Here is a 15526-nt window from a genome sequence, read left to right as displayed (position 1 = left end):
AATTTCAGCACAGCTTTTGAGCTCAAGTTTAGAAACTCACAATCATTCTTTGACTAGCTAATGTGCTTTTTATGAATAAAAATCTTACTGGAACCATGATGTGAGAAGTTTCTATCATAAAGATACAAAAAATGTTAGAATTTCTAAGTTATATGCAGTTACTAAAGTTAAAAACAAACCAACCAACCCCAAACTTGGTAAGAGAGCTTTGGCAAACACTTACTTCTCTGCTACTGTATGTACTGATGATGATGCAACCAGATTCATACTTTCAACAGCACTTTAGCATTTAGATACTAGGAGAATGGAAGACTGACCAAATTTTAAAGCACTACTTACTATTTCACATTCCTTACAAGTATGACCAGGCAATTTTCTTCTTTCTTCTTTTTTTCGAATAACCTCAATATGAGGAAAATCTAACACAGTATTCTTTCTGAAAAACAAAAATGTTTTCACACAATAGTACATTTATTTCTTCGACATGTCTAGAAACTTCCAGGTTTTAGAAAACAATGAAGGAGAGTCTCAAGAAAAGAAAAGATATCAGAAAATGCCTGCAAAAGCCAATCATACTGCATTTCATCACTGAACACGACTACTGTTGTAACTAAAACAGTTCCAGGATTTTTTTAAAGTGTAATATGATCTTTTACATAACACGTAAGATGTGGGTCTCATTATTCTGGCTTTTCCTAGTGTGAATGTAATTATTAGATCAAAATTACCCAAATAGAGATCTCCTGTAGAATATCTATTTTGTCCAAGACACAGTTGTGCTTGCACCCATTTCTCCAAGAGGAACGTATGTTGGGGTTCAAGAACAGAACAGATTCTTTTCAACTGACCTGCTCAGAAAACACTAAAAAGTTTTCCTCTACAAAGAAAACGTATGCTGAGGTAAAAAATAAGCTAACGACTATTTAACTGAAGGGTTTGGTATCATTATGAAATGAAGATGCAGACTAACAATGACGATTATACAGAAAGGCAATAGAGGAAGCACCGAGAGGTACAGTTGTTAAACAATACTCATTTATTGCCTAGAAGAAGGGGCAGAAATGCCAGAGAAAAAAGGGGGTTTATTTGCACTTATAGGCTTTTTGCTCATAAACTCATGCATGACCACAGGCCTATAAGAAAAAACAGGGATTGCAAAATACTGCACTCAATACAATTACAGAAAGCAGACGAGGCAATCCCTTCTCTTCAGCAAATGTGACAGATGAGCATCTCAATGTGTTTTGTTTTTTTTTTTTTCCCCCTACCCCAACCTTTATCTAAGGCTTTTATCTAATTTTGTAGATCTTTTACCTGTACATCTTCAGCCAATAGTATGCTACATGTAAACACGTTCTTTTTATAGAAGAACAAGTTCCCTATAGGGAGGATATAAAGAGCCTCAAAATGTCTACACAGAAAAACTAAATTACCTTTCATCACTTTTGAAATATGGTTCCACAAAAGCTTTCTGCTTGGCTTTATCTTGTTTGTCCTCTTGTTCTGTAAATACACATGCAGAACAAAAAATTACATGTCACATAAGGTTAACAGACTGCCTGGAGAAACATCTGTAAAATTACTAGCCAGCTACTAAGAAATATAAAAATGCCATGTGCACTCAGTCTGAGACAACAGATTCAAACAGATACTAAAAATAATCTAGAATTGATTGAAGCAGTGATCAAAAAGCATTACTGGAATAGAAGGAAAACAGCAGGGAGACAAGTAAAAAAAGACAAGCAGAACAGCAAAGGAAAGGTCGCTTAAAATACAAAATACTGTGAAATCTTTGACAAAACCCAAGACAGGGAGAATAGAGGAAGCAAGTAACCTGCAGCCAAAAACTGGTGTTTTCTGTAAGAGTCACTTTGCTGTACAGCTCCTATGCCAGTTTCCATTACACACCCCATATTTGTGTGGTGGCTCTATAAGTGAACTACCAAAATAGTTTTCATACTGGTTTTGTTATGTCCTTACAATGAATACATTTTCCCACGAATTTATGAAAAATGAACTGATGGTTTATTTGGCATATTCTCCTAGAGAATAGAGCCTGATGTCAAATCAATTTTTGTAGTTTAACCAGCCTATTAAAGGCAAAACAAATTATATCCCACTCTTGAGTTTCTTGCTTGCTGCTGTTATTCCCTTATCCTGCTCTTCACCCTGAAGAACTTCTTTTTCATCACATGCAGAAGGACTATCTTCTGGTAGGCAGGATTCATATTCTTCATGGGTTGTCCGATCAAACATCTCTGTTAAGGTGTCATTAATTTGTTTTTCTCCTCCTATTATAAAAAGCATAATGAGGATCCAAATCAGTCTCTCAACAATTTAAGGCTAAAAAGTGCATTTTGATTGAATGTGTATCAAAAGAACTAACAGTTACTTCCTGCTCCAGTGGTGATTAACTCAACATCAGATACACATTTCTTCTTTCTGCAGCTTCTCTGTCAATCTTTCAAATGCACCAATGCTCATTTATTTTTCATAAAGATACCTTGATCTCATTTCTAAAATTTGACCAATTGCTAAATCACTTTGACGTACCTTTAACCTTTAATACATGAAATTTTTGTTCTTGTACCTATGGAGTTACCCAAACAGAAGGAAATACTTTCTGTGAGTAGGAGATAAACTACAGAAATGTGATCAAGTTGCAACACCTTAAAAAAACAAAACCACACGGTTAAAAGTCACTGCCCTGCAGCCATGATTCACCACATACTATATAACAATTTAATAATGTGATAGAAACACTTCTGGATTTATTTGAAATATACTAGTTCTATTTATATGTCATTAAAATTGAAAATATTCTTCCCAAGAAAGCCTGATATGGTTACATAGCAAACTTTCAAAGCTGTTTGCTGTAAGAGTGATTGTTGCAGGTGAGATCAGAACTATTATATGGGTAAGTATTTAACTCTTTAAGCACTGTGAAAGCATAGCTACTGGCTCTGCCTCAGCACAAACGCTATCATTTTCTTAATCCAAGTTAAAAACCCCTCAACAACATGCACTTACTCTACAAGGAAACAGACTGATGTTTGTAACCTACAAAAATACATCAGTGCTTTTCTACTGCAAACCATTTTCTACTATCTGTTCACACAGGGAAAAAACGTGCCCTTTACTCTTTCCTCCTCCAAAAGAAAAGCAAACCAAAGCGGGTGGGGGGGAGTCTTACTTGGACTGCTTTCTTGGTTTCGCTCCTGATTTTTCATTTTTAATAGCACACTTTCACTAACATACGTATAATCCATATCAACAACTTCTCCTCCGACTCTTGACTGAGAGCCACCCTAAGTAAAAAAAAACAAAAAACACAAACCAGCAAACATGACAATTGCCCTCAGAAGCAACTGGTGTAGTCAGTGTCACTGCTGTATATCTGAAACACTTTGACAACAGTTACTGGCATCTTTTTGGACACTTTCTGTGATTTTTTTTCTGCAGTAATGTCTGCATGATAAAGACGTCCTATCTAGGTAAGAGAATAATAGGTTTTGAAATTCAGATGTGAAGCATTTATCTGGTGGATTACACTACTTAATGGGCAAGAAATGCCTTTAAAGTTTTTGTGTTAAATTCTACAAAGATAAAAAGTAACAATGAAACATACAGAAGTTAAAAAATGGTCAAATTTTAAGACAGCCTTTAAGTAAGGCAAAACAAATAGACTTCAGGAAAATTCTCAAAGATCCTAATAACCAACCTGCTTCAAACTCAAAGAAAGATAATAGTCATTATCTGCACATTTTCTATTACTCAACATAAAGAGATATCCCATTTTCACAGGAAAAATTATGTGATTTAGAACATTATTTTGTTTTGTCTTGAAAGGAACCCAAAGCTGCCCCCAAATGCATCCGTTTCATACAGAGTAGCCACCTGGGTGAGTTTATCAAATACAACCAGACAGTGGAAATGGTTTAGGGTAACTGTAGGGTACTATGCATAAACAAACATTTCCGAAGTGCAAACAAATATCAAATGAGCTGAATTTAGATTTTTGTTAGAAAGTGGTTTTGGTCTGCCCAGAATAAAGTTCATGATACTACTTTTGTAGGCTTTTTTCAGTATCGTAGAACATGCAGACTTGTTATACAGGTTTACCTTTGTATCAATCACAGTAATGTCCATTTTGTACTGTGAAAGGTCAGCTCCTGGGTCTGTGCTCCACTGGAGGTTTTCTAAAGAAGATTTATCTTTCAGATCTGGATGCACAGAATACAAGAAAAAAAAAGGACAAATAATCAGAATCAAATTCAGCCAACAGCATCCTATAGAGCGTAAATTACAAGGCAGCCTTCCTTTTATCAATTCATCTTTGGGTTTAGGGATTTTTCTCAAACAATAATCATGCCCATTTGGTGTAAATCGTATTTTGTCTGAAGAGTTAGAAATAGATCTTTAAGTTTTTTGTCATATTCAGGGAGCACACCACTCCTTTGTGTTTGTATGAGGTATGTAATACATAAAATATACTTGCAGGTAAAATCTCTGTACTGCGTAGTATCAACACCTGATAGAAGGCATCAGATTGATAAGAATACAAAAGTCAGGTCTTCGAATACAAAGAGTACAAAAGTGTCTGGTCATTGTTCCAGAGATGGCTCTTGATTCATCTGTCAAGTAGAGGTTTAGATGCCAAGCTACATGCCCACACCAACTACTGACAGATTTTTGTAAAAATTCGTAATGCAAATATTTCTAAACAAAGCAAATGTAACAGCTCAGCTAAGGAGTACAGAAACAGTGACTGTACAATTCCAGTGCAAAAAACAAGTTTTCGGACTAGGACCACTTAATAGGAAAGAAGACACAACTTGTAGGAAGAGTATTTAGCAGCATCTGTTCATTATTATTAAAGGTACAAATTTCTTTAACAGATGATCAGGAATAATGAAAAATATTAACAAAATGGCTTATCCTTTCACTTAAGTACAGTTTTCAAGCATTTGATATAGATAGTTTAAACTCAAACTTCTTGAGATTTTATCTCAGTATCTGTTATTCACATGCTGCAGTAAACAGCAATGCTAAATAAAAGAGAAAGAACAAGATTCCCAGCCTGTTGAGCTTACAGCTGAATGCCAGTGATATATTTATTATATAGTGACAGAAGAATGCCAGGCAGATACAGATTGAGAACGTGGGGGGTGATCTTGAGAAGTCCTGAATAGAATGAGACTGAGTTAGAAGCAGAACAGAGAAAGTGGGAGAAAAGACGACACAAAAAATTCTATTCAAGCACAGCACAGACTGGGGGAGTAGGGCGGCAACAGAACATTTTCATCAAGTTACCTTGCTCATTTTGCAGTGCTTTATTCTTTGATAGTCTACAAGGGTTTGGCTGAAGTACAGATGCTGGTTCAGACTCTCCATGTCCTGTTCTTGTTTTCTTTCTATTTGGTACATGGCCACTGGCAACCTAACAACATATTGCAATTTCACTATTTCCCAAAACTTAAATATAGTATTTCAAAGGAGAGGAATAAGAGTCAGGAAAGCATACCTCCACATCACCAAAAAGTTGCTGTGTCTCTGCAGAACTTGGCAGTGGTGCAATTTTGAAGGGTGGAACTTCTTCTTTCATTTGCATCTGGTTTTTCTTATCTGGGAATGTTTTTCCCAGCACTGCCTCTTGTACATAGGATTCCTCTTGTAAACCTCTGCCAAACAAACAGCTCTCATTGCTGGCATTTTGAATGGATGAACCTTCAGGAAGGGGCTTCCCTAGCTGTGAAAAAATGTCATGCAGAGTCACCTGTTTCAGTCTATTTTTACAGGTCTCCTCACTTCCTTGTTTTTTCTCTTGACAACGAGCTCCAGAGAAGCGATCAGACAGATCCAGGGGCTTATCAACTGTATGCTCCCCGTTAACATGCTGAATGTCTGATCGAGAAGGCACAGAGTTCTCTTTGTTGAAGGATGTTTTTTCACAGCTAATTGCACGCTCATCTTCAGCTTTCCTTCTCTTAGCACACCTGCCTTCTAGCTGCTTCTGGTGTATGAGAAGGAAATCGCTCTTGATCACCTCATTTTTCGCTGCGCAAGTGCTTCCAACACAGGTTACAGCCTCATTAGTGTTCTTCCTCACAACCATTTGCCTATTGATAGGGGTCTGGCTGATAACCGAGTTGATTTCTGTTCCAAGATTCAGGGGTGCAACAAAAGCAACGTCTTCAGATTTTGCTCTACTTTTATGAGATCTGGAAGTGGAAGGACTGTTGAAGAGGTTGGTTTTGAGATTAGGCTTCAATCCTGAATCTAAAATACAAGGGGCATGACTTGTACTTGAGTTGTTCTTCGTACTGCTAGAAGCTCCAAAAACAGGAGAAGCTACCTGAGAATTCCAGTCAACATGCGGAGGAGTGCTGTTCTGAGATGGATCTGAAAGACTGAATACAACGAGAGATGAGATATTTTTCTGGTGTATACACAGGGGGCTGGGCGAAGAGAAAGGAATATAAAAAAAATGGTAAGTTTCCCATCAGCAATCTGCTTTAAAGCTGTCAGAGTTGCTAGTATTAACTGGAAACAGAAGGAAAAAGAAGAGGGAAATCTTTGGTCTAGGAGTAAGCACTGTTGCACTTAGAGCAAAAGGCAAACAAAACACAGACCTTGTCCTTCATTTTAGTACGGTGTGAAATTCTGTTCCACATTCAACTGAGAACCAAGCACAGAATGAAGCCTACCTAGGAATCTTCTCTACCAAAGAGCTCCCTACCTTTCAATGCAGTGAGATGGAAGAAAGTGAGAATGGTTGCGATAGCAGCCTATCTAGGTATAGATCTTATAACCATGATAACAAATTCTCAAAGCTTCTGCAAATGGAAGAAAAATGTGCAAGCTTTTTCAGGTACTCTTTTTCTTTTTTATTTGTCATGAATAAAACATGCATTTAAGATGACAAATTGGGGCTAAAAAAATTTCAGTTTAGACCACAACATCCTGAGGCGAAAGGGAAAGGCAACAGTCAACCGGTATGATATCTAGTCAGCAGAAAACTTCTACGATCATTTTCCTACCCCAGCTCCAGGCCCCTTATCCCCAGGTTTATGGGCCTCAGAAGATACCTCATAATAACAAGGAGTCAGTGAGGGAGGGACTATGTTAATAGAAAGCCCAAATCACCAGTTTAAGAATGATGTAAGAGTCCACAGTTTTGCATTCTATCAGTTCCTTTGCTTCTAATGTTATTTACTTTAAAGCCCATATAATATGAAAATATTTATTTCCATGTCTGTACCTTTAAATCGAACTGCTGTAAGGTTTTAAATTCTACTGAAGTTCATATAAGCCTGCTTAAAACAATATTATTATAACCAAGTGAAAACACACCCTAAATTGTTGTCATCATTTCTTGATTCAGAAGCTGGATGTTTTCTTGAGTCTTCAGACTGCATGCTCTCTGGGGCCTGGCTCATAACAGTATTAGTGCAGGGAGGACTCAGTACACTCTGGGACTCCTCGCAAGGGCGAAGGAAAACAAAGAAAGGAAGTGTGACAAGCTATTAGAATTAAAAATTAGAAATATGCTAGATTTGCATATAAATACTCTGAAGACCCATTCAAATTGAACCAATCAAAACTCTGAAAAAGAATAAAAGTTACAAGAGAGATGAAATTTTAACCAGCAACTTTAAAGAAATCTTATGGAAATTAGAAATTTTCATTATTCAAATGCACACACACACACACACACACATGTCTGCATGCTATCATTTTCACTGTAGTTATCAATCAAAAATATCAAACAATCTCACCTGGTTCACTGAAGAGTCTCATCACCAAACAACCTTTTTAGTGCCTTACCCTTGACTACTGCCCAAAGGGAGTCTGGCAGACCCAAGGATTTAGTCCACTCCCTTACTCAAGCTTGAAAGTTGTACACACCACAGGAACCACGCCCCTACCCGCCTCCCCAACCCCTCGACAGGTCAGCACCGTTACAGCTCTTACTATAATGGCTACAGTAATCCTGTAACGACTAAGCAAAAGCAAACCGAAGTGAGCTTACTTGAACAGGGAATATTTTTGCAGAATTTTAATGCAAAAGAGAAAAATACTTTTGAAAACCACTGGCTCAAAAAGCTGATTATGTAAGAAATTTGGGAATACTACTTACAGATTCCTCTTGAACAGCAAGTCCAATTGTTTCTGCCACAACTGCAGCCAAGTTAAAAGGTGGCTTTGGAACAGGATAATCCCCCATCCTTGGTTTATCTTTAGGAGCAGAAAAAAGCTCACAATAAGTTACATATATATTATAGTATCTTACTCCACTGACATAGACGGTACAAACACAGAACTACAAAGATCACAAATTAAAATCGGTAATTATGGAAATAGTTTGACGTGTGTCAGATAAAATCTTATCTGGAAGTGGTAAGTGGAGAAGTGGGGCAAAAGAAAAAATTTCTGATGAGAGCAAACTACTGCATCATCTCAAAGAAATATGTTTCCCATTTGAATACAGCTCCTCAAAATTAAAATACGAAGACAACTCAGTGTAAAAGTTGCTTTTCTCAGACTATTCATGCCCTGGACTGGGAGTTTGAAAAGCATGTAGAACAGTGATAACGTATATTTATGGTAAAATGCTTGCGTTGCATATTTCCTATGTGACACTTAACACTTATTTGTCCTGTGTTTTTATTAGGAAAACAAATAGATGAGTTTCCCTTCTTTCAGGGATTTATTAAACTGGGGCAAGGTAATATGACGGGAAGGTACAAGAAGAACTACAACCACCACAACCCTGACTTGCACAAATTATTCCAAAATACTGATTCTTGCAGTCATTTATAGTTAAATACTTCACAGAAAAAAAATTGTGGACTGAGAAAGCTCTTGTCAAATAACTGTTTATGGAGAAAAAGGACTTAAGATTTAAAAACTTGGGTACCAATTCACAGTTTCAAAACAGGGAATAATTAACAGAAGCACTTAAAAACGTTACATATTCATGTCAGACAGTAAGTGCAATTCTAGAGTATTTTACATCCTGCACAGTTGGAAAATCAGACATAAGACAATTCGATAAGTTGCCCAAACTATAAGATATCTGCAGGAAGAGCTGCACTGAGCATCTTTGTACTTCTTGACTGTATGCCCGAATGCTATGCCACATACAGACAGGCATTATAAGACAGACATTTCAGCAGCAATTCTGCAATTAAACATCATATCCCTTTTCTGGCTCCTTTGTTTAAAGGGATGAACCCTCAGTTGTTGACGAACCCTCAGCTTTACAATATTTTTGCCCTATTTTGAATGGAATTAGAACCAATTTTATCAACAAACTTACTCAGTACAGGGGACAGTTGTGGATCACAGGTGTCTGCCACTAGTACCTCTTCTTCGCGGTGACTGTTCACTTGAGTGGAATACAGCAGAATTTTTCCAAACTCTGGGAGATGTAGAAACATTTTCATATGGTGAAATTAGTATCCTGTTGTGATAATTTTGTGTAGATACAGACTGTGATCTTGATCTCAAAAGAGTTTGAACATGAGTTTTGACATGTCAATAGATCCAGTAATCTAGGCACGTCTGATTATTTTAACTCTGAGGTATCACTATGACAAATTAGTCATAAATATTTCATATTAATCCTTTCTCTCACAAATAGGAGCCCAGCCAGTCAGCCATAAAACAATACTGACACATAACTACATCACTTTCTACACTGACCACATAAAAAGTATGTATTCAATCTATATTTGATCTGTAATATGGCAACAAAAACTATTAAAGAGTAAACCATCCCAGGGAATAATTTTCTGCATCAGCTAAGGTAATGAAAAGGTGAAAACCACGAGATTTGACTCATGACCAACTTTGGGCCATGTAGTCCTTTCTATCTGGGCACCCCAGCTTTTCATAGCCATTCACTGTGGCTTTGGAACAGGATAGCCTCCCATGGAAACAGGATTTACACCATTTCTTACATATTTAACTTTGGATTAATTTAGCAGCTCAATTTTTTATTCAGAAAATGGGGAGAAATAGGTATGTTTAGAAAAGAGAAACTAAGCACAGCACCAAAATTACATATGCAAAATAAAGGGCGTGAAAAACCAACCCACCCTCTTCACCCCACAGTTGTGCTATTTTTGTTCTTGGAAAGAGGCTTTTGGTCAAGATTCATATTTAGATGTATTCATAGATTACTTAAAATACTTTTTTAATTCCACAAGATAAATGAACACATTAAAAGCACCTAGATTGTTTATTGTATTTCCTGTATATCATTAAAACACAAGCACAAAGTCCGTTATTTCTCTGTAACTATATTTCTTATAGCTAAAATACATAAGAGCTATTTCTGTGACATTACAGAACAAAGTTTGGAAATTAAATGCGCACAATGCTTCTGGACTTAGACGCAAACCAAATGCAAACAGTGTATCGCTACTAGAAAAAGAAAGACCATGTAGCTGCTAAAATTAGGTATCTATCAGTTTAAGTAACTTCACTTCCATTGCAGAATAATCGCTGAATGGGGCAAAACACTTATTCACTGTCCACTAGGTGGTGGCATAGCTGTGTGCACAGCTCAAACCCCAACAGGTTTTTTTAGTTAGTTTGCAATTACAGAAGAGATATGGGTTGGAAAACTGTTATATTTGCAAGGGCATGTGGGTGAAGAAAAGCAGGAGGTTGAGATAAAATTTGAGCATCTTGCTGATTAACAGTTACTGCTAAAGACGTTTTTCCCCCGACTCATGTATTATAACACTAATGGAAAAACGCCAAACCGAAAAAACCTCAAGATTATTTTTTTTTTTAGTTTTCACCCTTTGCAATCAAATTTATATATCATCTTTTTCTTCAGTCCTTAAAAATATTTTTTAAAATTAATTAAAAAACCCCAAACCCAACACTCTTACCACTGTTGCTTTCCGCAAGTTCCAAATCTGGGGGATTATGTTCTGTGTATCGGATATGCCTGTTCTCTTTTTTTCTTCTCATGCGATTAACCACAGAAAATGAAGAAGTCAGAACTGGAGAATCTGGAATGACTCCTTCTTCCAATTCCACTGCTTGTTGCTTTCGCTCCCTGGAGACCAAATTAGGTGGTCAAACAAAACCCCAAGTCAGCAAGATGGAGAGCCTTCATTTCAGCAAGCAGGACAACCACATTGTTCGAGAAAGCAACAATTTAGAAAATACAGCCATCTCAATAACATCACAGTGTAAAAAAGTAGTACTAGAACCCAGTTTTTAGATACACCTAAATCCACATTTGCTCCATCAAGCCTAAGAATGACATACAACCCCAGCTCTTCACATTTGAAGTCAACATTTAACTACTTCACTGTGGAAGACTTTTTCCCCGTAAGAAACCAGGGACTGTAGCGCTTCTAGCTCGTCCCCTGAAGCATGTGCTACTGGAATGAATGCTGAAATGGATGGAATGAGTGTCTCTTTAGTGGAAGTCCCTGCATATCCCAAGAAGACTAATGGTCTTAAATGCAAAACAAAACTTTTCAACAATTTTAAATAGTAACGAACAGCACTATATTCAAAGCCATCCCTCCCCAGAGCATTGGATGTTACCTCTTATTTACCTCACAACGATCTTCAGAGAGGAGTGTAAAAAAGCAACGCAAACCATGTAAAACAAGTAATGTAAAACACCAGTCATGAAGTTTCTCTCACACTGTCAGCTCTAACAGCATGTTGCAGAGTCAGTATATAAAAATCAGCTAACAAATAACTATGTCTTTTCTCTACAAAAACCCTAACCAAAAAAAAGTGTTAATTTCAGTTCTTTTAACTTAAATACAGTTTGTTTAATACTTAATAAGGGCATTGCTACCTGTCCTATGGTGGTGGTAGTGAGAAATGGAAGAGATGGTAAAAAGAAAAACAAGAAAAACAAGGAAATTTAACTCTGCCTGCTTGGTCACCTTTTTTGCAGTAGCACTTTCCCTTATGACTCTCAGGAGAAAACACAGGCCAAAAGAATAACTTCCTAACTATAAAGAGAAGGATGTAAGGTCTTGATCTCAGGGAAGAAGAAATAAGGATATATTTCTGCTTGCACTGAAGCAAACCACAAGGTCTTACATAAAACAAGTTAATGGAAAACTGTAGCAAGCTGCCTGGCTTGAGACAAAAAGCATTTTTGCAGTTAGGCTTTTTACCATGACTAACTTTGAACACTTAATGACAAACACTGATGCACTGATGTCTTGATGAATCCTATTGTGTGATTTTGTAATTCCTCTTTTGTAGCACGTTTACAAAGAAAGGACCATAACTGGAAATTGTATCATCTACTAACAGTATCTCGAGAAACAAATCAAAACAAACAGCAAAACAATATATTCATCCAGTTACCTCGCAAATTTAAGTTAGCTGTTAAAAGAGTTCTCTTGAAATTTACCGGCACACATGGCCTTGTATGACAAATTAGCCTACTGTGAATAAATTTTTCTGTACCTTACTTCCATGCAAACCAAGAGTTAGTTCTTACACACCGCTACAAAAAACTATCAACTGAAGAAGCTGCCATACATACTATACATCATAAATACACAATAAATAATTTCTGGGTCATGGAAACATTTATCAGAGACCCCAAAAAAGGTTTTTTCAGAAATTTCCTTGCTGTTTCCAACCATGGATAACAGAATTCTAATCTGATAAAGGATCAAATACAATTCCTCTAAAATTTTATTAATTTATCTTTTATAGAGGACTCTTAGGGTTTTTTTTTTTCCTAAAATACTAAACCTTGGCAACAAAATACAGAAGATTGCAAAAATTAATCTCATGTCATGCATCAGAAACAATCTCTTCCCTTACACTTACACAATGATGTTATATTGATCAACGTTGTTCATTCCAAATAAAGTAACGTGACCACAGCTCAACCGAAACAACCAAATGCCATGGCTATATTACAGCCATCAGGACCATCCTTGTTAATTACTGTTTATCCACTCAACTCTGCATTTGTTTAAGTGACCACCTAACACGCAGAGCAAATAACTTAGTGTTACATTGGTCATTCCTCAGTTTCCTACAGTGGCTGGAGATTTTCACTGGAAGCTAAATCGCAAGACTGGAGATCAAACTAGTATATCTGGATTGATCTCTCTGGTGTAAATTTTTTTTACTGTCACCTCCTAACTGCTGTCAGCCTGCATAGAAGAACCACTATCGAGAAGCAATTATATATTGGGAAGCATATAGGAATTTGTTACTACTTGGTTTTAAAAAGGAGTACTCCTAGGGTCATGAAATACATCTCTGAGGAGCTGAAATGCATACAGAAAAAGAAAGGATGGTTAAGGTGCAAAGGACAGGGGACAAACCAGAAATACCAAGGAGCAGGACCACAGCCATTTTGAATTGAGCTCTAAGTTGTTTTACTCCTCTACAAAAGTTTCTTTCTGATAAAGACAGGAAAAAAAAAAGCCATGCAGAAAAAGCCTTACGTATGGAGTCCATTCGTCCTGTCCCATTGCTCACAGACAGGCAAACCTGAGGTAAGTTCCAGATGACAGACCACAGCCATGCAAGAAAGGAATACTACCTCTGCCTGGCACAGCGCACCGCACTTGCACCAGCATTATATGGCACATTCTTGCTATCATATGAGATTACAATTTGACAGGCAATTTGTAGCTCATTATTTTTATGTTTTTCTTTTGAAATTTCCTATTTTTCTTTCTTTTTAAAAACGTAAAATATTCACAAGTTTATTTTAAAAATTTATTGCAAGATCCTGGGACTTTTTGTCTAGTTAAGAAATTACTTTTCTAAACTCTTAATCTAGGAGGAAAGAACTGGTGGAATCAGAGGAATAAAAGAGTGAGACATAAGGCTTTGAACAATCATGATGTCAAACAGAATTTCTATGACAAATTTATTTCAGTAAAAAAAAAAAAAGCTGAACACAGTTAAAAGAAAGCAAACAATCTGCACAGTACAAAGATGCTAGTTTTATGTTGTTACAGTGGCAGCAGACTATCTTTTTCACAAGCTACTAAAAAAAGAGGAAACCCAAATTTTAAAGACTTAAAAGCTGATACTTATATTCCCAGATATTAATGCTGAGGAATGGGGCAGGGGGGTGTGTGGAAATATCCGAAAAACCTCTAAACTTACTCTAACTCCTTCTGTAATTGCTGGAACTGTTCAGTTATCTTTTTATTTTCATCCTGTAAGTTGTTTTTTTCATTCACTGCAATGTATAGGGGAAAAAAAAAAGGAGAGAGAAAAAAAATAGTCAATGCAACACACAGTACCATATATCACATCTAACGTTGTCAGGTTGTTTAAGGAGACAGAACCAATTCTAAAACGTCATACCATACACCCTCTCTACAGCTTACCAAAATGAGTTTAAGACAGTCATTAAAAAGGTTGTAAAATAACATGTTAAAAAATGTAAAGGTATCACAATTACTGGATCATAATACTAGCTCTACACAATCATTAATTACTTTTGTCCATGCACATACAAGTGAGACTGTTGTAAAGATGCATGAAACGCTCACTCAGCTCCACGGACAAAATTGTTTCCTTAGGTTGAAGAGAACCTATGAAGCATAAAGTAATTAGAATTTAGTTTTAACCACTGAAGCGACCAGCTAGTTGGAAAGAACGGAAAAAAAAAACAATTTCTTAAAAATCGGTTAAATATTTTGGAATTTAAGAGACTTGACAGAATTTTTTTATTTTACTTTTCTTAATTGCCAACTCGTTCTGCCTGTACTTCACACAAGCTTATTGCATCATCTTCCTCTTTTCTCCATGCTGTCTCAAACTAATGTAGTGATAGCTCTCAACTTTCCTGTTCACTTTAATTTTTATTTTATTGTTCTTCCATTTTGTTGTATGTTTTACCCCTGGATTATTCTTGACTGACCTTTTTGGCTGGTTGCAGGAAACACCTAAACCCTCATGCAGATCTCAGCCCAAACCTCCAGAAGACTGCTGTTCCGTCAGACAGTGTTCAAGAAGATTTGTACCTAGTAAGCCTCAGCTTGATTTTTAAGGCTCAGAGCTTTATATAAAGAATGGTTGTACTCTGATTGTTGTTAACCATTAATCTCAAGGATTCAGAATATTTCTATATAAACAGGCAACATTAAAAGTCCTTGAAAAATTGATGTATTTTATATAAGCACAGAATCTAATCTTTCTGTAACGTAATTAAGCATGGAAAGGCTACTTTTTGTGTCTAGCATTTGCCGTATTTTAAATTTCACTGAATGTTTGCTTGTTCTTGATCCAGCAAGACCACTAAATGATACAAAATTATTAATTAATGGTAAAGATACTGTTAACATTTTAAAATCCTGTCCTGTATTATTTAGCCCTTTATACAACCAATCTTTCCAGACTCTCTTTATGAAGAGATTTGGTGTGTCCTGCCTTCACATCACCTCGAACAGTTTCTACTTTCCTGTCCCATATGTACTACTTCCTGATTTCAAAATGAGCTGGCTACAAGCTGCCTGGTGTAAGGTGATTCTTTTGTGGCTCTTCT

The 15526-nt window shown here is 36.5% G+C and overlaps 1 protein-coding gene across 1 annotated transcript in view; it reads right to left on the bottom strand.

Annotated features, from left to right (window-relative positions):
* The window catches only part of RBBP8 (RB binding protein 8, endonuclease), a 33831-nt gene that overhangs the window by 5645 nt on the left and 12660 nt on the right, over positions 1-15526 (bottom strand). The window contains exons 5-16 of the mRNA XM_086472503.1: positions 14140-14215; positions 10908-11077; positions 9323-9424; positions 8141-8238; positions 7354-7481; positions 5525-6410; positions 5314-5440; positions 4123-4223; positions 3194-3308; positions 2121-2291; positions 1434-1503; positions 340-436 (exon numbers count right to left, since the gene is read on the bottom strand). Coding sequence (XP_086328629.1) covers positions 340-436; positions 1434-1503; positions 2121-2291; positions 3194-3308; positions 4123-4223; positions 5314-5440; positions 5525-6410; positions 7354-7481; positions 8141-8238; positions 9323-9424; positions 10908-11077; positions 14140-14215 — 2141 coding nt within the window. The remainder of the gene's footprint in view (positions 1-339; positions 437-1433; positions 1504-2120; positions 2292-3193; positions 3309-4122; positions 4224-5313; positions 5441-5524; positions 6411-7353; positions 7482-8140; positions 8239-9322; positions 9425-10907; positions 11078-14139; positions 14216-15526) is intronic.

The sequence above is a fragment of the Leptosomus discolor genome, chromosome 13, assembly GCF_034619465.1.
Source record: "Leptosomus discolor isolate bLepDis1 chromosome 13, bLepDis1.hap2, whole genome shotgun sequence".
Lineage (NCBI taxonomy): Eukaryota > Metazoa > Chordata > Aves > Leptosomiformes > Leptosomidae > Leptosomus > Leptosomus discolor.
Note: the sequence above shows the minus strand (reverse complement) of the source record. Positions and strands in the feature narration are given on the sequence as shown.